This window comes from Trachemys scripta, chromosome 18 (assembly GCF_013100865.1).
Source record: "Trachemys scripta elegans isolate TJP31775 chromosome 18, CAS_Tse_1.0, whole genome shotgun sequence".
In the NCBI taxonomy this organism is placed as follows: domain Eukaryota; kingdom Metazoa; phylum Chordata; order Testudines; family Emydidae; genus Trachemys; species Trachemys scripta.
In genome coordinates this window covers 10,463,830-10,486,375 of record NC_048315.1, presented here as the reverse complement: position 1 = coordinate 10,486,375, position 22,546 = coordinate 10,463,830, and the positions used below count along the sequence as shown (strand labels likewise).

At 44.1% G+C, this 22,546-nt stretch overlaps 1 protein-coding gene across 2 annotated transcripts in view; it reads right to left on the bottom strand.

Moving 5' to 3' along the window:
• Positions 1-22,546, bottom strand: part of RAP1GAP2 (RAP1 GTPase activating protein 2) — a 224,923-nt gene that overhangs the window by 40,925 nt on the left and 161,452 nt on the right. The window contains exons 1-4 of one of the 2 annotated variants that reach the window (XM_034752611.1): positions 12,069-12,170; positions 3,910-3,945; positions 2,552-2,596; positions 576-608 (exon numbers count right to left, since the gene is read on the bottom strand). In XM_034752611.1, coding sequence (XP_034608502.1) covers positions 576-608; positions 2,552-2,596; positions 3,910-3,945; positions 12,069-12,095 — 141 coding nt within the window. In that variant the 5' untranslated portion in view covers positions 12,096-12,170. Of the gene's footprint in view, positions 1-575; positions 609-2,551; positions 2,597-3,909; positions 3,946-12,068; positions 12,171-22,546 lie in introns of those variants that run through there. The other variant, XM_034752610.1, reaches the window with a different exon arrangement.

Here is a 22,546-nt window from a genome sequence, read left to right as displayed (position 1 = left end):
CCCCCTTGCTCCCCCCTCACAATATGTTGGCTAGCACAGCTGAGCCTGTGTGGAAGAGGAAGCAAACTGCACCAGTAATCTGCAGTACTCCTCCAACCCCCAGGAAACGGGGAAATAAGACACTCGATAGACCTCTCCAGAGGAAGAATTCAGTCCCTAGTCTGTTCCTAAGGTAGCCCAGGTACATGTTGCCCCTTACTCAGGTCTGGTGATAATGCCATGATCGGACAAATATCACATCAACCTGGAACTGCTGGAGGAATTTAGGTACATGAAATACAATTCCCCACAATGCAACTGAGCCAGGACAGGACTCCGTGCTTGTTATTTATTCTCCACATTTATGAAAATGTGTTGTGGCCTCTAGGCTCTTGTACAAAAACAATTATAAAACCACAGAGCTCAGCCCTAGAGACAACCACCATTATTCTAGAGAACAAATGGCATTTTAATAAGCAACGTGGCCAGGATCTTGGTTTCACAGCTCATCCATGAGACAGGAAAGAATCCCTACAAATAACTTTCATTAACATTTTGAAAAAGGCAGCCATCCAAACATGCTTTAAAGCACCTACCTCATCAATGCTGGGGTATGGGATGTAATCTTCCTACAAAAGATCAAAACACCACAGAAATGATTGCTTGTTCTCCATTAGGCATTTATTACATCCTTACCCATTTCTATTTAATACAAACATTTTTAACCTGCTCTCTTGTACAGAGAGTAAAAGTATGTTTTAATGTTCCCAGTGCTGTGCGCTTTGTAAAAAACAAATTTATCCTCACAACACCCCAGTGTGATAAGAAATTGACAGATCGGGAAACTAAGCCATGAAGCATTCTTGCCCCTGGTCAAACAGAAAGGGCCAGCTGATCCGATTGGTCTGTAAATGGCCAGTGAAGAATTCACCTTGTGCAGGGGAAATCACTAGTGTAAACCCAGGTGGGAGGAGGGATGGTCCAATGGTTAGAACTCAGGAGACCCCAGCTCAATTTCCTGCTCTGCCACAGACCTCCTGTGTGACATTGGGCAAGTCACTTTGGGATGGTCTACATTGGGGAGGGAGGAATCGATCTAAGATACGCAACTTCAGCTATGACAATAGCGTAACTGAAGTCAACGTATCTTAGATCGATTTACCTCACATCCTCACGGCGCGGGATCGACGGCTGTGGCTCCCCTGTCGACTCCGCCTCTCGCTCTGGTGGAGTCCCGGAGTCGACAGGGAGCGCGTTCGGAGATCGATTTATTGCGTCTAGATGAGACATGATAAATCGATCCCCGATAGGTCGATTACTACCCGCCGATCTGGCGGGTAGTGAAGACGTACCCTTTGTGTCTCTGTGGTTCAGTTCCCCATACCCAATACGAAGGTACTTCCTCCCTTACAGCAGTTTACCATAAGGACTGAACTACTGAATTGGGTTTAAAACCAGTCCTGCATTAATAGAAAGACAGGGTAGGTGACTTTTCCATTCCTCCTGTGATTCTCTGTTTCAAAATGCCCCAGTGCATAAAGACATAACAGAACCATTTTCCCATTCAGTTACCAACATAAGCTTCTCAACAATTCAATTAAAAGACAAACCATTTTAAACAGCTGACTGCAGAAAGACAAACAGGTCTGAGACCTAAGGCTGGATTAGGGACCTGCATGCACATCTATTTAATCTTTGCAATTCAGTTAGTCCCATGTCTTTAGATAACATTGAAATCCTTTAGTTTTTTTAATCAGGGCTTGTCTTCACTACCAAGTTTTGTTGACAAAACTTATGTCGACACCCAAAAGTCGACAAACCAAAAATCGCAAAGGGTGTTCACACTTGCTCCCTCTGTCAACAAGTCATGTCCACATTGTATCCCACAGTGCAGTGTTGTGGGAAGGAAGAGCTGTTTGCTCGGCATCTTGGGATTCTCTCCGAGTTCTCCCACAGCCCCCTCAGCGAGCAGCATCATGAGTGGCTCTGTGAGCTCTGCGTGCTAAGGAATGGCAAAGCAGCACCGGAGACTGTTCTCCTCCCCCTGCAGCAGCAGTCTGCCAGCCGCTGTGTCCCTAGTGCCGGGCAGGACAGGAGCATTCTAATGATTTGCTCTTTGTTTGTTCCCCAAAGGGAGCAGCACACAGATACTTCCCGGAGTTTTGAAAGGGGATAGGCGCATACCTGCAGAGCAGCCGAGATCAAAACACTGAGCTGAGCAATCAGGGCAGGCATTGTGGGATACTGGAGGAAGCCAGTGCTGCGGACAAAACAATCAGCGGTGTCTACGCTGGCTCTTTGTCAACAATAAAGGGAGGGAGAAAAGACAAAAGTCTCTCGTAGGGGTGGAAGTTTTTTGTCGCCAAAACTGGACGTTTTTCCCGACAAAAGTCCCATTGTAGTGTGAACGCTCTTGCTGTTTCGTCGCCAAAAGCCAGTTTTTGGCGACCAAACTTGGTAGCGTAGACAAGGCCTTAGTGTTTTTACCAACATTCCCTGAAATCCTAGTTCTAGAGACAGAAAATAATTTTGAGAGTTCTGCACAATGAGCAACATCCATCCCAAAACCAACCTTATTTTTCTGACTCCCAGTTCTCTGGTCTTCAGGTTTTGGTGCCTGTTTTAAATGAATAATAATCATAATAAGTTCAATAATTAATACTTTTACTTTTCAATTCATCACTTTTTTTTTTTTAAGAATATTTTAGTTTTGGTTCAAACCAAAACTTTTTCCTCACCCCCAATTTTTTTTTAAATTGCCAGAGATCCCTCAAATCCGTTATTTGCACAGCTCTACCAAACACATACCTGCTAAGGCCATGGATCCATACTACGAGCGAAGGGTGTGGTTCCCCTGCTGCTGTACATATCCTCAAGCTAGCATGAGTATAAACAGCAGTGTAGCCACAGTAGCACAGGTAGTGACAGCGGAGGCATGGGTAAGCCATGCTGAGTACAAACCCACCTGACACCAGTGGTATGTACACATCTCAGCTGCGCTTCTGCTGCCAATACTTGTGCCACCATGGCTTCACTGCTATTTACGTTCTCCCTGACTCGGTGAGAGCTAGCAGGAGTGTGTGGACACAAGCCAGGGAATCACACTCTTAACTCGTAGTGTAGCCATAGCCCACGAGGTAAATTAGGACAATGTCATGCCACGTGCGGTAAAATGGATCAAGCCACTTTGTTTACTTTGCATTATACAGCCAACCATAGATTGCTGCTGTTACATGCCACTTAAATAAATACCAAGCCACTGAGCATTTTCAGGGAAATACTGCAAAACACACTACAAAGTGCTATGGCCCCGATTCATCCAGGCACTTTAAATTTGACATCAGGGAGACTACTCATATGCTTGAAGCTGTGTACGTGTTTTAAAGGACCTCGGTTTTACTGAATCAGGGCTGTGTTGCCTAACAGTGTCCCAGCACAACATATGCCTTGTGTTGTCTGACGGCTCAAGCTGTGAGGCGACAGGCATATTGATTCTAAATCTTATGCACCTGAAAATCATGGGCGTACAATGTCGGTGTTTGCTGAAACCCTAGAAAGGCTAAAAGCTGGGGAGGTGCTTTCAAAGAATTTTTCAACAACGGCATGGGTTGATCGCAAAGGGACTAAGATCTACTGCTGTTCACCAAGACCCTTCAGGGAAGTTGTACATTTTCATCTGATTTTTTATATTCAGATTTAGTACCAAAGCATCCTTTCTGATCAGCTTAGACTGGGACAACGTTATTTTGAATGACGCAGTGATGTGGAATATATTTGTGTATTGTAAGATCACCCTGCCATGTTAAAATCACATACTGCTTTGGGAACTTGCTATCCACACAGTATCTGTTTATTGTCATTCTGTACGGTTTTCCCAAGGAGAAATAATGCATGAATGGGGTGCTGTACCACATCTGTCATGCTACTCACCTGCATTTTTTCCAGCATTTCAAAGAACTCTGCAGACTGAAAAACAAATGAAAGATAAATCACTTGCCTGTTTAGAATATAAATGAGGTCAACTTGCACAATTCAGATCTGGATATGGATTTCAAACATCCCCCCAGCTTTCGATCTGGGGTTCTGGTTCTGGCCCATCTCCAGGTTCAACAGGGCCAAAGAGGAGAAAAGTGATTCACTGAGGGTTTGATAAAGAGCAATTAATTTACATCAGATATGAATGTTAGATCTTTTCTTTTACAAGTGTGACAATAAAAAAAATTAATATCCTCATAAAAATTACGTAACTGGAGTAGGTGGCTACCGTTAGTGAGGGTAGCCCATGAAATCTTCATATCCACATAATAATAGTAATGATAGTTTGTACTCTGTAGTGCCTACAATCGGAGGATCTCAAAGCATTTTGTAGGACCACAGAATGATAGAAATGTCTGGCTGGAAGGGACCCCAAGAAGTCATCAAGTCCAGTGGCCTGTATTGAGGCAGGGCCACGTATGCCAAGTTTGCCAACATCAATAATTAAATCTTACAACAGACCTGGAAGGCAGTATTTTCATCCCCATTTTACAAATAGAAAACTAGGGCAAAGAGAGTTGAAGTGACTTGCCCTAGGTCACCCCTGAAGTCAGTAGCAGAGCCAGGGGTTAAACCTCCAAAGTGCTGACTCACAGCCCTGTGCTTTAGCCAAAATTAAAACAACATTTCCCCTCTCGCAACATTAGCACCAGTGGCTTTATATCCTCTATGGCTGGCGGTCACTGGACGGACATATGGTCAGTTTTTAGCAGCATCATTACGGTGGTTCATACTGTCGCATGAAGTAACCAGAGAGCAATATAATTGCGCACACGCGCGCGCACACACACACACACTTACTTAAGCAGATCTGACTTTCCATGGTAATGGATCAGTGGTTCACACACCCCTTGTCAGAGGACAGGCCAAAGAGACATAATTTAGCAGGTAACTATGTCTATGTATAGTGGACACAGAGATGCTGTAGGGCCAAAGGGGAGATTTTTCTTCCTCAGGTTCAGTCTCTCACTCTCACCTTTCTGATGGAATTGTGTGTGAACCTCTTGAATAAAGTAGGTCTCTTCCTCTTCCCTCCCCCCTTCTTTCCCCAGCCCCCCACGCACAGCATAAGCTAGTCCCATAACCCACAGAACTAATCAGCTGATTGCTTAGGAGAAAGATTTGATAAAACAGCGGTTATCCAGCCGTGACACATGCCGTGATGATTTCCCAGCACCAGCACTTGCCATACTTTTGCATTGCAGTCTGTCTAGAAACACACAACCTGGTATTTTAATCTTTCTTCAATGGAAACAGGAACTATGTTTGATTACAACATCATGTACTGGGGCATAAAGACCCCATTTGGCTAGTTAACGCTCACTCCCCGAGCAGAGAATCAACCGCTGGTATGAACTCTCGTGGCTAAAACAGCCATGGAGCCCAGCAATGAAAGACCCAGTCAACATGAATTACTGTATCCCAAGTGACTATCAGAGGACTGAGCACCAGGGAGTCTCGGGGTTGGACTGATCAAAGCCAGAGAAAACCTGGCTGTAAGAATCCTTTGAGATTTTCTTTGGTCCTTTTTCCTTCCAAGCATGTGGCTTGATACCCAAGCCCGGTGCGTGTTTGTCCTTTACTCAGCCATAGGCTTTCTCGACCTATCGGACCCACTGCAGTTTCCTCAGAAGAGTGCTCAGACGTGTTAGAGATGAGCACAAGATCGGTAGGCAGGTAGACAGACCAATAGAGAGAAATTCTGAGCACTCCCTGTTTCAATGAAGTGGTACCTTGCGTACTGTTTCCCAGATACATGTCAACGACACCAGCCAAATCAATTTGAGCTTAGATATATTCAGCTCCAAGATTGATTCCAAGGAGCTTCCCTCAGGCCAAGTTACCATCTTATATGGAAATTATTTATTCCATTCAATATCACAAAATACATGAGATTAGCAGTAGGTGGCTAAATGCATCTGTGATGGGTTGCCCCCTCACACACACTCTGGGGTGCCACCTGAGGTACTGGGATCTGCCCGTTCCATCAGCCAGGGCTTCCTCACCCTGTCCTGCTGTACCAGGCCCTGAAGCCTCCTCAAGCACAGTGGTTCTCACCTAGGGGTCCAGGGCCCAATGGGGGGGTCATAAGCAGGTTTCAGGAGTCCGCCAAAATAAGCCAGAGAGCAAGGCCAGCATTAGACCCACTGGGGCCTGGGGCTGAAGCCGAAGCCCAGGCCCCACCACCCTGGGCTGAAGCCGAAGCCCGAGCAACTTAGCTTTGCTGAGCCCCCCGCACCATGGGGCCCCAGGGCAATCGCCCTGCTTGCTACCCCATAATGCTACTCGTGGCTTTTAATCTACTGGATATGCAGAAAAAGAGTTGTGGTGGCACAGGCGGGCCGTGGAATTTTTATAGCATGTTGGGGGGGGCCTCAGAAAGAAAAAGGTTGAGAACCCCTCCTCTAGCGCACACACAGGTATGGACACACCCAGAAAGACACTGACACTGACATCAGCTCTGCATGGGAAGAATCAGCTAGGGGACTGCCCAGCACTCAAGTGCACACCCCTTCTGGGGTGCAAACCCAAAATTGTATGGTCTTGTGCTGCACAGAGAACTGTACAGTGTGGGGAGAGATATGCACAGCTTGCTCCCCTACTCACCCACCCACCCGCTTTGAATGGCACAAACTGGTTTAGAGAAAACCTAAACAAGTTTATTAACTACAAAGGATAGATTTTAAGTGATTATAAGGGATAGCAAACAGATCAAAGTAGATTACTGAGCAAATAAAGCAAACACGCAAACTAAGCTTAATACACTAAAGAAACTGGCTGCAAGTAATAATTTCTCACCCTAAATGTTGTTTGAAGCAGGTTGCAGTGTTTCTTGAAGACAAACTGCTCTTGCTTGCAGCTTAGAACTCCAGATATTCCTTTCACAGGCCAGACACCTTCTAGCCTGGGTCCAGTCCTTTCTTCCCCAGATCAGCCTGAGGTATTTTCAGCAGTCATCTTGGGCAGGGATTCAGTGAGGAACCGACCCTGATTAACTCACTTCCCTGCCTTATATAGGATTTACATATGGCTGGAATCCTTTGTTTCCCAGTTTGATCCCCACCCCCTTGTGGAAAAATACTAGCAGCCCAAGATGGAGTCCAATACCATGTGACGTGATCACATGACCCTGTAGTGTCAAAGTAGCCATAAATCCTCAGGTAGACTTCACAGGGAGATTAGCATCTTCAAAGTCTTATTGTTCTCGCTAATGGTGCATTGACTAACTAGCCAGACTGATTGACCTATGTCAGGTGGGCGTTCCCCAGGTGCAAACACTTTTGTAATTGATACATAGTCCATATTCCTAACTTTAGACACAAAAATGATACATGCATACAAATTGGATAATCATATTCAGTAAATCATCACCTTTCCAATGATATCTCACAAGATCCATCTTGCATAAAATACATCTTAGATATGCCATATTCATATCATAACAATCTCCCTATGAAGAATATGGGGTGTAATGTCACAGCATCAAATATACCCCACCCTGCCTACTCTGTCTTTCCTTGTTTATTGTGATAAAGCTACTTCCCTTTAAGTTCCTCCTGCAATTCGTTTAACCCTATTACAGTCACTCTTCAAATAAAAACACTGAAAGTACTGTACTTGGCTCCCACAGAAAATGCCAGAACAAGAATCAAAATAAGGCTGCAGGTTGAGAACTTACCCACCCTTATGGCGAAGTGAATATAGTGAACATGACCAATCCATTAGCAGGTTAATAACCATCAGCTGGAATAGCAGCCACTTTAGCATGACTCAGAGTTTGCTTTTCATTTGTGCAATATAATATTTCAAATGATAATCACTCCTTGTTCAACTAAACTATAAAGTAATTTTGTTGTCTCAGTTACCTGCCCCAATTTATGTTCAGTTTTACTATGGCTTTTAAGCTATTTTTTTCTTATAACACTACCAGTATTGCCAACCTAGTGTTCAAAAACCATGACATTAGCTTAAAAAAATCAGGAGATTGTAAAAAGAATGTTTGAGGTTCTTTTTATTTGCCTTCTGGGTTTTGCGCATTTAGGGTTCACATTTTCAAGTGTTTCTCCGCAACCAAGGGAAATAGAAACTGACTTAAAAACAAAAACACGGAGCTGAGATTCTCACATGATCACACAGGGGCTTTAAGAAAAAACATGAAACTGTACAGGAATTGGCACACTATAAGCCGAAGGAAAGGACAACATGCCAGCACCCCACTGGTGTTTGCAAAGTGGCCATTTGTGCTCAGAAATCAGGCAGGAAAGTGTAAGAAATTTGCACATAACATTTTCAAACTGGGCTCACAAGACCCTATCTTGTAGGAGGTAATCTTTAAACAACGATAAATAAAAGGAAACAAAGCCAATTAAGCTCCATAATAATCACCGAGATTGATATGCAGACTTAAAAACTACAAATGAAGACAGTTTCAAACAGAACACCTACAAACCATTACCTTGCAAGATACAAGTCCAGGATTCTGCATTTCGCTGGCTACAGCTGAGGACAACCCTAACACCTTGAGCAATGCAAGGACTGGTGTGAACGCAGCTCCCTGCAGTGGTTTAGCTGGCATGGTTTTACGGATAACGGCCTACTTGGCAAATGATCTAAGGAGACCAATGAGTTAGGGACTTTGATCAAAAGTCCCACAAGGCCCCTCACAAAAAGGGCTCAACATCAAGTGCTTCACAGCCCTGATCCTACAATTGAAAGTGTGCAGGCAAGCTGCTCCGCTTTCCCAGAGGCCCATTTACTTCATTGGGGCTGCGTGTGCACATAGCCGTCTGCCCAGGCACTGAAGTCACCATTTGTTAAAGTTACCCACTTTTCAGTCTGACTTTATGGACCAGATAATCACTCCAGCTGTTGCAGGAGAAAAACAGATGCAAACCCCCCTCCCCTCACACAGCCCCGGCGCGCCGATCTGAGCAGAAAGTGTGTCTGTATATGTTTGGAAAGTGCCTAGCACACAGCGTGTGCTGCTGGAGTACAGAGACACAAATAATGACAGTGATTCAGTTCACCTTTAAACTCAAGGGGCAAAACCAAAACAGTTTCTTGGTTTTACCCACTCCCCCCCCCCACTATCTTATAACTTAAAAGAAACTCCTTTTTAATATATATTATTATACGTATACCCCATTCATAGAATAGTGTTAGTGGCTCCAAAGGTACATCACGATGCTGGGAAAACGGGACAGAGGAGCTGAGACCGCTACTCCAGCATTTCAGTCAGTTCTACCTGCTGGCTGGTGGAAGCCTCCCAAGTGGATGGATTTCACCTCTAAAACTCACCTCTGCATTTCATATGCACCGCCCCCCCAAGGGTTACTTTGGCTTTATGGGTATGTCTGCACTGCACACTAAGCCTGGGCTCTGACCTCTCAGGTTTGAGCCCAAACCCCCTCCCCCTACACACGAATCAGTTTGACTTGGGTCAGCAAGTGCTCAGGACCTGGGTCCTAGGACCCTGCTCAGGTGGGGAAGGTCAGTCAGAGCCCGAGTCCTTCTCTAAAGTGCCACAAGTACTCCTGTTCTTTTTGCGGATACAGACTAACACGGCTGCTACTCGGAAACCTGTCATGGTCCAAGCCGTGTCATTTTGCAGGGTGGATGCCGCTCAAACCACAGACCCGAGTCAGAAGGTCTGCTATGTGCAGCACAGATGCCTTAGCATGGCTTTGAGACCTGACTCCAGCAGTTGTAAGCCCAGGTTTACTTTGCAGTGTGAACACTCAAGCATGGGCTTGGAAAGACCGAGTCCACAAGTGCTGGTCCATGGTTTACAATGCAGTGTAGACATACCCTAAGCAGCCCGAGTGAATTTGCCCCACATGGGACAAGGACCACATGCTCAATGCACCCTTCACATTTCCAAGTGCCTCCCCATTTGCGTATCAGATGTCACTTTTGCTGGTGATGATTGCACACAGGGATAATCGTCTGATCTGCAAAAGCACTGGTTGAGAAATTTGCCCCGAAAGTCTAAAATATAAAGGCCCTTTTAGCCACAGCCCACAGGCGAATACAGACATAGACTATTAGAGACATTAGTGGCAAGATTCCAGCAAGCCAGCCAAACTAAACTAGATTAATGCATCACTTTGTGAATTTTCAGTCATTTGTCATTTCAGATCTTTTGATCAAACAATCCCAGGGTAATTCAATTGAATGCTCAGTTACCCCTAACCCACCCCCACTCCCTATAGAGACCTATCCATCCCTTGTCTAAAAATAGAGACAGGCTACTCATCTGCCCAAAACATGTTTGTAAAATATTGGGATACTCCCATTAAACAAACATGTGGCTTTTCCAGAATCGAGCAGAGGAGGACGCATGTTACTAAAGCAGTTTCTCTCCTCCCCCACAGTCTTCTTCATTCCTTTGTTTGCTCACAATAAACAGTAGCCAGAAAACAGCTTGAGCTCAGGTGGCCAGTTACAAGAGGTGTGGGCTAATGGCTAGAGAGCTGAGAGAAGGCAGGGGCAGTGAGAAGATACTGCAGATCAAAGGAGGATAATGTGGAAGATGGGATTAACAGCCATGATTCTGCTCGCTGCTCATTAATGGCTCGAAGAGGTCCCCTAAGACTGGGGAGCACCATGTTGGAGAGAATGGCACGTATGGCAGCTTTTCAGCAGACTTTGCAGTAAATATCCAGATTTCCAATAATAAAACAAAAGGGGTTTTGTTTAAAAAAGGAAAAACAGAGAGAAGAAAAGAAAACAGACAAATTTTGTATGATGCTTTGAAGAAAACATAGTTGCCAGAGGACAATTTTCACTATAATAGTAGCCTAGGGGTTGCTCTAATTTACTCCAGGCTGCGAAGATAGCAAGAAGCTATTAGCACAGCCAAGGAATGGACCAACTTCGGGGGCAAACCCAGCCTTGCCTCTTTTTACAGTGCTGCACTGTCAGAGTGGCAAAAGAGTCCCCAGAAGCCAGCTTATCAAAGAGTCCAACGTCCACAATTGGTGAATGTTGGGTGCTGAGCACTTCTGAAAATCTGGCTCCTATGGTGGGTATTTTTCAGAGTCTGGTCCCACATCACCTCTGTGTCAATGGAGGTGGCATGACCCAACCTGAGCCAGTTAGAACAGGTTTAGGGCCAGAATACAGTGGCAGTGTCCTACAAAGCAGCCAATGCCATGTTGCAAGATCTGGCCCACTCTTTAAAATGGTGCTCTAGCACAGAGTATAATTTTTTTTTTTTTTAAAGAATTTATCTAAAAAAAATTCAAGAGGACAGTATGCCTGTAGCTCTGAGATATCTCTGCATCCTTAAGCCTGATCATATTATAGCACAAATAAAATCTTCCCATCTTTGATGTTATAGTTAAAACAAATGTACTTTTGTGATTCTTATCAGCATGTAACACTGTCCGTTGTAGTTTTAACTTTAGCACCACAGGAAGTCTATACTTCCCCAATTGTTGTGCAACTGATGTTCCAAAACTGAAGCTACCGTATGTCCTTCTTAAAACCTACTGAAAGCAAAATGCCACAGTGGGAACTAATCTCCATTATTAGCACAGACAAGGCAAACTGGTCTAGTAACTTGTACTAGTAATGGGTTTATAAATGCAAAATGAAAATCTTTTAGTCCATAGCTCGCTCTCTTTCACTTGTAGATCAAAACTCTCCCCCAATTAAACACTGTTCAAGCTAAACTCCAATACCATAGAAAAGGTAAAGAATGCAGAGAGTTGATTTTTACATTTTATCAGGAAAGCACGGTTATTCTTCTCTCAGCATTAGACAATCTGCAGACTGTTTATAGCTATATCAGCTCACTATTTATTAAACTCCCATATTACACACGCAGGTAAGGGTTTAGTCAACGGGTACCATGGATTCTGAACAATTTAATGAAGAAGAAAAATGTAATTAGCAAATGCCCAGTTTGAAACTCTCTTTGTAAATGACATCCAGAAAGGGTGCTACCCGCTGGGAAACAGCAGCTAATGATCCCACATGGTATGCACTGGGGCATGTAGGCAGTGCATCTGTCTTAGTACCCATCTCCCCCTTTTCAGTGCAACACTCACCAAAACGTTCCTTAAGAAATCCATCATCTTCTCAACATTCTCTCCTTGCAACAGCCAGGGCAAACTCTACACATTGAAAGCTGTGGCTGCTGCTGAACTTCCTTATTGTGATCAAATAAGGAGCTCCTGAAGTTGGATGCCAGCCTGTTCATCCATGCAGAACTCTCTCAAATCCGTCCCCTCCCTTTGTTAATGTTTCTCCAAGCAAGAGACATGACCGGACTGTTGTTTTATGCGTTAAAGGGTGGGTCAACTCAGAAGGCAATGTGCCCAAAACAGGTTGTGCAGGAAGCATGCTACAGGATTTAAAAAGAAAGAATTCTTTGCCTCAAACTCACATCTTGGAATGGATTCAAAGTCCTTCTATGATGTGACGCTCACACCGACTTACAGGGCAACCTGTAAACTGCAGATAGATTTGACATTTAAAGAGCGGAGTAGCATTTTAGTAGAGCCACACATGGAACTGACCGGGGGAGGGGAAAATCACAGGATTACTAGGAGGGGGGAGTAACCAGGGGGCGTGCAGAGCTGGTTGGCCACATTCTGATCTCACTGGCATACTTCAATGGTGGTAACTCTGCATTTACATCAGTGTAACTGAGAGCAGGATATGGCCTTGGTGTGTCTGGAGTTCATGCATGGCAGCTAACATACAGCAGTAACAATAAAAACCGTTCCCAATTACTTAGCAACTTCCATATGAACATATTATCCATCTCCTAGTTGGGAGTAGCAGGGCAATGTTGTTAGACACATTTCACAGATGGGTAAAGTAAGGCACAGCAAAGCAATATAACTCCGCCAGTCTATCTATCTGCCTCAAGGGCCACCATGACACCCATCACCATAGTATTTAAGTGCTTCCCATTTAAATTAAATCTGCATAGCAAAGACCATCATGGAGTTTTCTCCTCATCTGTAACCATGGTGATGATGGACATCATCATCAGTCTCATACTGCAAGTAAAGTGGTATAGGCAGGAATGAAGCCCAGGGTCCCCTTGTCCCAAATGCCCTGCACTAAGCTTTGGACAATACCACTTCATGTGCTGTAGAGGGAGAACGCGGGCATCATTTCAATGGATCACAGGACAGACTCTCTGAGACAGTAGTGCCAATGCTTGAAAGGTTTAGTTAGCTGGGGAGAAAAGAGCATCATCCCTAGTACAGAGCAAACACAAACTGTCCACCCTTGTAATTCCTGGGGAAAGAAACTGAAGTGAAGGTGGGGATCAAAGCTGGAAGGCCTGGAGAGAATCTGACAGATATAATTGCTCTGAATGAGTTAACGGCTACATCTGTTTCTTTGCTGGCAGCGCACAGTATATGCTGCATGGCAAACGAGTGGGGAAACAGATTGTGCTAGAAAAAGTTTTAAAACTCTGTAGAGTCTTCAGCTGTTTCTCACAACTGGAAGGAAAGTGAATGTTTGCACCGCACCGAACAATCTTCAGGAAATCCTATGGTACTTCCACATCCATCTGTCTTAGTGTTCCCTTTACCTGGTGTGACCGAGTGCCTGAATGGGCCACACTGGGAATGCCACACTCAGGACAGACTGCAAGAAATAGGGCAATCCCCCAAACTGGTGTTTATTCTATAATTAGATTCACCGAGCCAATAACAAAACAGCTTCTGTGATACTACGCTGATTAACCAGAAGCCAAACAGTTCCCAATAGGCAATCCAACCCTTGGCTCCCATCTAGACAGCCAAGACTAATATAGTGAGGGTTACTAAATACCTGATTCCTCAAAAGGTGAGGTTCACCAGTCCCAAAGGAGTCTCAATAGTACCCAATAATCACGCTGATGCCAATCCTGTAGTAATTAAAAACTAAAGATTGCATAATAAAAGGAAAAAGAAAGAAGAGCGTTACAAATGGTTACATGATCAATATACATACAAGTGATGTCCAGTGTTCATGCGTCTGATGAAGTGGGTATTCACCCACAAAAGCTTATGCTCCAATACATCTGTTAGTCTTAAAAGTGCCACAGGACTCTCTGTTGCCTTTTACAGATCCAGACTAACACGGCTACCCCTCTGATACTTGACACCAGTGTTCACAGTTCAGGATCATAGCAGTGATGGAAAGAACTGCTGGCTTGCAGAGTTCCCTCTAATTTTTCCAACCCATGTGTGGAATGGGTTTTGTTCTGTGCACCAAGATGGAGGTGATGTGTGACGCATCACCTTCATCTTCGTGCACAGAATAAAATTCATGTGGTGGGGGTTGGACTGAGGGCTGGGTTGGAGTGTGGTGGAGGTTGGACCAAGGGGTTTGGAGTGTGGGGGGGGGCTCAGGGCTGGGGCAGAGAGTTGGGGTGCAGGGGTGTGAGGGCTCCAGATGGGGGTGCAGGCTCTGGGGTGGGGCTTGGGCTGCGGGAGGGTGCTCTGGGCTATGGCGGGGAGAGAGGACTCCACGTGGCTCTCTCTCCCTGTAGCAGCACCTGGGCTGGGGGGGGGGGGGGGGGGGGGAGAGAGATGCCTCTCCCCGCCGTGGCAGTTCCGGGGCTGGGGCCACAGGATAGGCACCTCACCCCTGGCCACTGCAGGTCCAGGCTGGGACTGGGTTCAGGGAGGGGCGCCCGGTTGCAATAGGTTTGAGCCAGGGCTGGGTTCAGGGAGAGGCACCCCGTGACAGGCCTGGCCTGGCCACCCAGGTTTGGACTGGGCCTCCCCGGCCACAGCTGGGTTCAGGCCAGGCCACTGTGGCTGGATCTAGGCCAGGTTGTTTGGGCCGGACCACCATGGCCACGGCTGGGTCCGCGCCAGGCGCCTGGGTTCAGGTCCGGGCCCGGTTGCTGGGGTTCAGGTCTGGGCCAGGCCATGCTGCCCCAGCCACAGCTGGGTCCGGGCCCCGCCATGCCACCCCAGCTGCAGTAGGGGCACCCCGGCTGCAGCAGGTCCAGGCCACGGCATAGTTGGAGCCGAGGGGCTGCCCCGGCCATGACAGTTTGGGGTCGGGGGAGTGGGGGAGTGCTCGTCCCTGGGCAGGTTCCCTGAGCACCTGCGCAGTGCTAAATAGAGTGCTGTGCGGCTGCGCAGCTTACAGGGAACTTCGCTGGCTTGTAAAAGTCTCTCTGGAATCCCCCCAAACAGGTCCGAATCCAAAGGCAGCTTGGATGTAAAAAATCTGTTAGAGTCTTTCCATGCATTTTCCAGGTTATTCCAAATAGTTATTTGGAAGATCTCCATCCTATGGCTTACACTTTCCCTGTTCAAAGTTTAAGCACTCTAGAGATGCCAGGATCAGGCCTGAGGTTTCTCTTCCATAGCTCATCTGGCAAGCGAACAAGCCTCCTCACAGAAACATTTGCAGCGGTGCCTTCCCCGAGGAAGGACAGGCAATGCAGATCGCCTATGGACCATTGCTTTGAAGCAGATTTTCTATTTCCTATGCCTACACAGGTAAACTAATTACACTCATTCACATAAGGCAATTAGTCCTCCATTATAACATAGATAGTTACGCTGAAGACAACGTAGATAATATTATTAGTTTTCTGCTGTATCTTACATCTTTGATTTTAAGATTAACTGGACACAGTCACATATATAATTAAGGCAATTAAGACATGAAAGGGAATTAGCGTCTACAAGCTAATCTGGTTACATTGTTAAACTTCTAACAAGATATAGGTAAACACAGACAAATACACATAGCATCTACCCTTGATTTCTATGACTACAAATAAATGTGTTGCTGATTGCTAGTCTAGTACCTTTGAAATTCACAAACAAGTAGATTGTCTTAATTACAGTTATAATGCCTCCTGTTAAGTTGTGACGGGTCATACACAGGTTGGCTGGTCTGCCAGCATCACACCTAGGCATCTAAGCATTTTAGGAATAACTACTTTGACGCAAAATACATTCTAACCACCCCATATCCAGTCATCTCTAGCCCACACAGTTTACCATCTGCACAAAAAAGTAGCTATCTTTCCCCACCTCTCAGCAAAGATTTGGTAGCAAAGACAGTCGTAAGTTGCCAAATTACTAAGACTTCATTATTTTTACAAGATGCACTACAGGGCATTACTGCTGTCATAAATAATGAATACCCAGCTACGGCATAACTGTCAAAGGAAATGAGCAAAGGGCATTTGTCCATGTATTATCCTGGCTTTTCTTTTTACTGAGCTTATTCATTTAATATTTGGCAAAATTCATAGTGGATCCTGCCATGATTGGGAAGTGTCATCAGTTCCTTTGATTGAAGGAGGATAGCTGCCATTAGTTACTAAGCTTCACAATTCAGGGGATGCGTTAAGACCCCCAGCTGCTGTTTGAGGAGCACATTACAGCGCTGAGCCAGTCAGCTTTTTTACCATCTGCATCTGGCTAGGAGATTACAACCTCGCCTTTCGGATGTGGAGTTTGCCACTGTTATCCATCTCAAGATTAGACTATTGTAATGTGCTCTACACCGGGCTACATCTCAAACCCATTCACAGTCTGATGCTGGTGCAGAACATAGTGGCTCACTTGCCGAGCAGAGCTTCTCACGGGAAGCATTTGCTACCAGTGCTCTGGGATATGGCATTGGCTGCCCAATGGTCTCCAAGCGGCGTGTAAGGTTTTGGTTATGACGTACAATTACGATTTCTGGTTTTCGGAGTTTAATGATTTCATGGGTTTGGCAATTTTTGCATTCTAGGGAGATGTCAAAAAATCAGAGGTTTGGGGGGCTCTCTTTTTCTATATACATATAGGACACTTTCAAACAGTACTACATCTAGGGAACCTTTAGTGCGCACCGGTAGGGTCTACACTGACCTATTAATGTGCAACACGTTCGTGCGCTTTAGAAATGACACCCCCCGTAGCTGCAGTCAGTGTGTGCGCCCAAGCTGGACACCCTTCATTATAAAAGGGGGGGGGGCAACTGGCAGGGCCTTCTTTGTGGGGCTCCAAGACTCTGGGACTTGCTCCCATTGTTGGCCCAAAATAGCTTGAATGTGGTGACTTTCTGGGTATAGTGCAAAGACACCTGTGTTTTGGAAAGGCTCAGGGCATGATGAAGGGAGGAGGTGGCTGTCCGGCTGAGTTCCTGTGGAACTGATGATTGTAATGCTGATGAGATTTAGTTGAATTGTATTTATTGGAGAATTAATGGTGTTAGGATGCCTAGAGCCTTGGATAGGTATCTATTATTTTAAATAAATACATAAATAGTGCATATTAACAAGGTTGTAGTGTACTGCTAAAAAGATACTGCTGAATCTGAATGAAAACTACAATTACATGAGATGGATTCAGGAACTAATAGCTCTGACGGTCCCTTTGGGTACCATCAACAGGAACCAATATCTTTGCCAGCCAGCTGGCCAGTTGCCTTTGGACTTCCTCAAAACAGAGGTACTTCCTACAAAGCCAGCCAATTATGGTTGCATAATCAGTTATAACAATGGTCGGTGGGAATTTAGATTAGATTGGGACCAATTAATGTCATGAATATGCAGCTAGATCATAGAGTCTTTAAAGAGTGATTCAGAAATGACTGCATATGCTAGCAATTAATAATTACTCACTGAGGAGTGGTAGCTTCTGATGCAGCAGTGTCATGTTGTTCCACCTGGTGTTCTGGAAAGCAATTTCCACATCCCATGTGTTCTGGTTTATGTATTCAATATGTTCAGATCAGCAGTGCAAAAGTCCACAACACATTTCTTTGCCCCCACTTAAATCAACAGGAGTTATGCCATATCTAGTGGCCAACCTGCATTACATCTGGACTCTGCTTGTTTACTAAATTCACGAGTCACCAGAACAGGCTAATTGTATGGAAAGTTCATATTCTTTAAAGATTTGAACCAACTTCTATGGAAATCAATGAGAATCTTATTTGACATAACAGGGGTTGGATTGGGCCGTAAAGAAATATAATCTACAATAAATTGTTCTTGTCTACAGACCATGGCTTCCTTTTGATGAAAAATGTCTCCTGAAAGATATAACAGTAGTAGCTACCATGTGGTGGAGCTGTATCATGACAAACTCCAAACCAAGAGTGGGGCCCCATTGTGCGAGACAATTTACAAACATACAGTAAGAGACAGTCCCTTCCCAGAAGAGTTTGCAATCTTAACAGAGTAAGAGAAGGAAAAGAAAACTATCAGGGTCACACAGCAGAGGTGGGAATAGAACTTGGGCTTTCTGAACCCCAGTCCAGCATCCTAACCACTAGACCATGCAGCTGCTCTGAGGTGGCAGCATACAGTGGGGGACTTAACACCCTGGCAAGAGGTATGGCCTATTAATGCCAGCTTTGCCTTTTGAATTTTTACACGGCTTTTAAATTAAAACATTTCTGACACTCCCGCCTCACAAAACGTAGCCAGCTTTGTAATAAACCACAGCTTCACCTACAGTAGAACAGCTGGGCAGATCCCAAAGCTGAACTCTGAAGAAAACCTTTGGATCTCTGGAAGGTTAACCAAAGAACATGAGCCAGGTCTTATCCTCCACATCACAAAGTCCACGGGGAAGGTTGGGGCCACCTAAAGAAGCTATAACCTCCCATCGACAAGGGGGGCCCAGTGCAGCCCCCAAAGTGGACCACTTTGTCTAGGCATATTGGGTATAACTAGGACAGCCAAAGAAAATATAATTCAGCACATGGCCTCTGCACCCCCGGCATCAGTCCTATGAAGTCTTGACTACGATTTAAAGCTCCTCTCCCTATTGAAAATCCAAGGAGCGGCATGTAACGGTAATGCCTCTTTCCCTCCATCAAAGTGAAATCCCCACACACCCCCATATGGTCTGGGGGAAACTAGCTCCAAATCCAAATGGGAATCCAGAGAATTTTCTCATGGTTTCTTATCAGTATTTTGATTGAAGTTGCTGTTTGTGCGGGAACTCCGACCTCCTCCCAGAAGAAGGCACAAGGGGCCTGACTCTCCTCTTTCTTACACCGCATAAGCCTGGAGTAACTCCAACAGCAGCTGCATTGACCTCAGTGGGAATTTTGTCTGAGAAACAGCTGTCTCCAATACCAAATTTTTCCTTTCCCAGTCGTTTCCATGAGAACAGGCTTGATGTCCCAAATGCAGGCTGGTCACTCTGCTGCAGGGACAGACAGACAGAGGAACTGGGTTGTTAGGAAAGTAGCTCATTAAAATACAAAGAATCCACCCTCCATAACAACAAGAATATTATAGAAACTTACTAAGTAAAGGTCTTTTCCTCCTTTGTTTTCTTTCTTCAAGTTGCCTCAATTGTAAAAGTCCAATTATACTCAATCCAGCATTTCCAGCTTCAGATAGTTCTGACAGTATTAATGGCAAAAGCTCATAATTTCCCCACTCTTTCTAGTCAGCATCAAATTAAATCAATCCAGTCTGCACTTGCTGGCAGTCAAGAATGCATAACACTCAATGTAAGTGTAATTCTAGTCTGCATGAATCATGCCCTGGATGTAGCAGATTGATAAACAAATACCCATAACATGTAATTTGACAAGGACCATTGTTAAATGTGTTTTTATTCTCCATTTGGTAGTGAGGAAGATAATTATAATTTATAATAGAAGTAATAATAATAATAATCATAAGAATTAACAACATAGAACAGTGGAAGATCAGAAACAAATTCTGCACAATGATGATATAATGAAGACTTCAGTTTCTTACGTTTATATACCACCTTTCATCTCAAAGTGTCAGAACCAAAATATACAGGAACCACTTCACCCATTGCTGAAATGCAGCCACCTCTGGGGTGGAATGCCTCACCCAGGCAAACAAACTGAGAAATTTTGACCAATGCCATCAAGGCACAACCCCCTGCCCTTACCAAAAAAGTACCTCAGCGATTAAAAGGGAGGATTGGAAATATATATATATATATACACACACACACACACCCCTCTACCCCGATATAACGCTGTCCTCGGGAGCCAAAAAATCTTACCGCATTATAGGTGAAACAGTGTTATATTGAACTTGCTTTGATCTGCCGGAGCGCGCAGCCCCGCCCCACCGGAGCGCTGCTTTACCGCGTTATATCCAAATTCATGTTATATCGGGTCGCGTTATATCGGGGTAGAGGTGTATATAACTAATGTATCCAGAGTTTTAATAGGAAATGTTAAAAAATAAAGCTTTGGAAGAAATATAAATCCTCACACTTCAGGTCATGCATCAGTCAGTAACTTTCTCTTTCTCTCCCATAACCACTTACTGAGGAGTTTCCTCCTCCGATGCAGTTGGAGACAGGTTTTTGGACTACACAGACTCCTAGAATGTATTCCAGCAGACAGAGCATCGATTTTTAAGATCTCCTAGGAAAGACGCCCTTCTCCCCCATAATGTATATGGAATTTAGTATATATCCACATTACGGGTGAACATGTAACCACAGAGACTGAAGTAAGTTCATACCTAGGGAGTTCCCTCCAGCTCTCGGTTAATTCACATTAGCTTGGGTGCCATGAGAGAAGTTTCTACTGCTGATAACCATACAGTGTATGGCCCGAATTCAGCAAGAGGCTTAACCACATGCCTAAATTTAAGCATGTATTAAAGTCCATCCTTATTCAGCGTATTACTTAAGCATGTGCTTACTGTTTTGCTGAATCAAGGCCTCTTTTCTGTGAATGAACAGATGACATCAGTTTCCAGTGCAATCCACCCATCATCTTTCATAACCACAAATTTTTTTTAGGAAGCATTTTTTAGGATGCACAACGTCACTTCTTAAATTTGTGTCCGTCACTTAAATCAAAGCAAGTGGGGGAAGGGGAAAAAAAAAGTTTGAATAAATAAATAAATATAACCACATTAGTAGCCTCAATGTCTTTTCAGTGTGCAAATGAACCCAAATCCTACTTGCTAATGATTGTTATCCTGTCATTAGATTCCATTATGGTGTAACTGAATTTGATGGATGCATCCTCCAACTTGCTTCAGAATGATCATTCTTGTTTGTAATGATTATGACTATTATGGGACAGACTATTTTATGCCTTATTGCATAATGTATATCTGAATTACAGAGACTAATGCTGCCAGACAATGGTGTGGATTGCCTAAGTACAGTACCTGTAAAAACAAAACCAGCTTAAAAGGTACAATAATATGCCAGTCACACTTTATTATTAATCACAAAGGCTGGTTGAAAAATTTCTAACAAAACCTTTTCCACTCAGAAAATGGGGTTTTGCCTAAATCAAAATTTTCCACAAGAAAAGATCAATTTCAGCTGAATTTTCTGTCTGAAAAATCAAACAACAAAACTTTTAATTTTAAGTCAAAAACATTAGTTTCAACATCAGTCAGTTGAAAACATCAATAAAAACATTTTGACATTTTCCATATTGAAGTTTTTCTAAACATTTCATCCTGTGAAACGTTTCAACATTATGACATTTTGACCCAATTTGGGATGAAAACAAATGTTGAAATATAGACATTTCCTGTGGCAAGGAAATTCTATTTTTCTATTAGCTTTATTAAACACAAACTACAGTCGCTCATTATTGAAAGACTAGCAATATGAACAAATCGTAATGAAACATGAGTCTATAACATGCATGATACATAATGCTGCCTATGACACAAAATAACCATACTAAGGCATTGGTATCCATATACCTCAAAGAATCATAATCAGGGCTGAATTAAGTAGCCGCAACCCCACACTATAGTCCCATTCCTGTGCCTGAGGTTGGTAGCAGGTTTCAGTTAAGATGAATGGGGTAGTTCACACCTCTTGGAGCTATTGTTTCAGGCTGTCTGCAGACTCAGGTATCAGTTACAGTGGGGCCACGTTTTCAAGCTTTTGAGTCCATGAGGGCTAGGAATCCTATTTATTTTAAAATGAAAGCTGAGAGTCTGATCCCATCCTACCAAGGGTGGGCCCTAGTCATTATGCTATACTATAGTGTTTATGTCTATCTCGCCCTGATTTCATTTCACACACAGCATGATCTTTAAACCACAAAAGGCTTTAAACCCTGAAACAACTTCACCCTGCTGTCTGTTCCAGTGCACAAAAAATTAGTCCTTCATTAATCAGGATCCTACAGTCACTCTTCCCATTACCATACCAACCTTCAATGATAGCAATAATCAGCTACTAATCAATTTCTGATCTCTCTCCTCCCTCACTTTTTAGGTAATTCACACTCATGAGGAATGTGTACCACCAATAATGCAGACAGTGGAGTGTGATCTCTGAAGACAAATGTTCCATAGCATTCTGTCTGGAGAGAGATTTTTGTTAGGGATATCGCTTCAGCAAGTTAGCAGAAAAGAACATGAACATGGTGTGATGATTATTAATTCTTTCTAGGATGCTTTGCGAATGCATGGCACATTACCATTAAGCAAAACATTCCTGGCCCTGAGGAGTTTCTGAAGGTATGTCTTCACTCGAGATTTAACTCAGGCCCCAGAATTCATAGAGACACATACAGGGGAGCCCAGGACCAGTGAGGAAACAGGAAATCAAATATGGCTTTG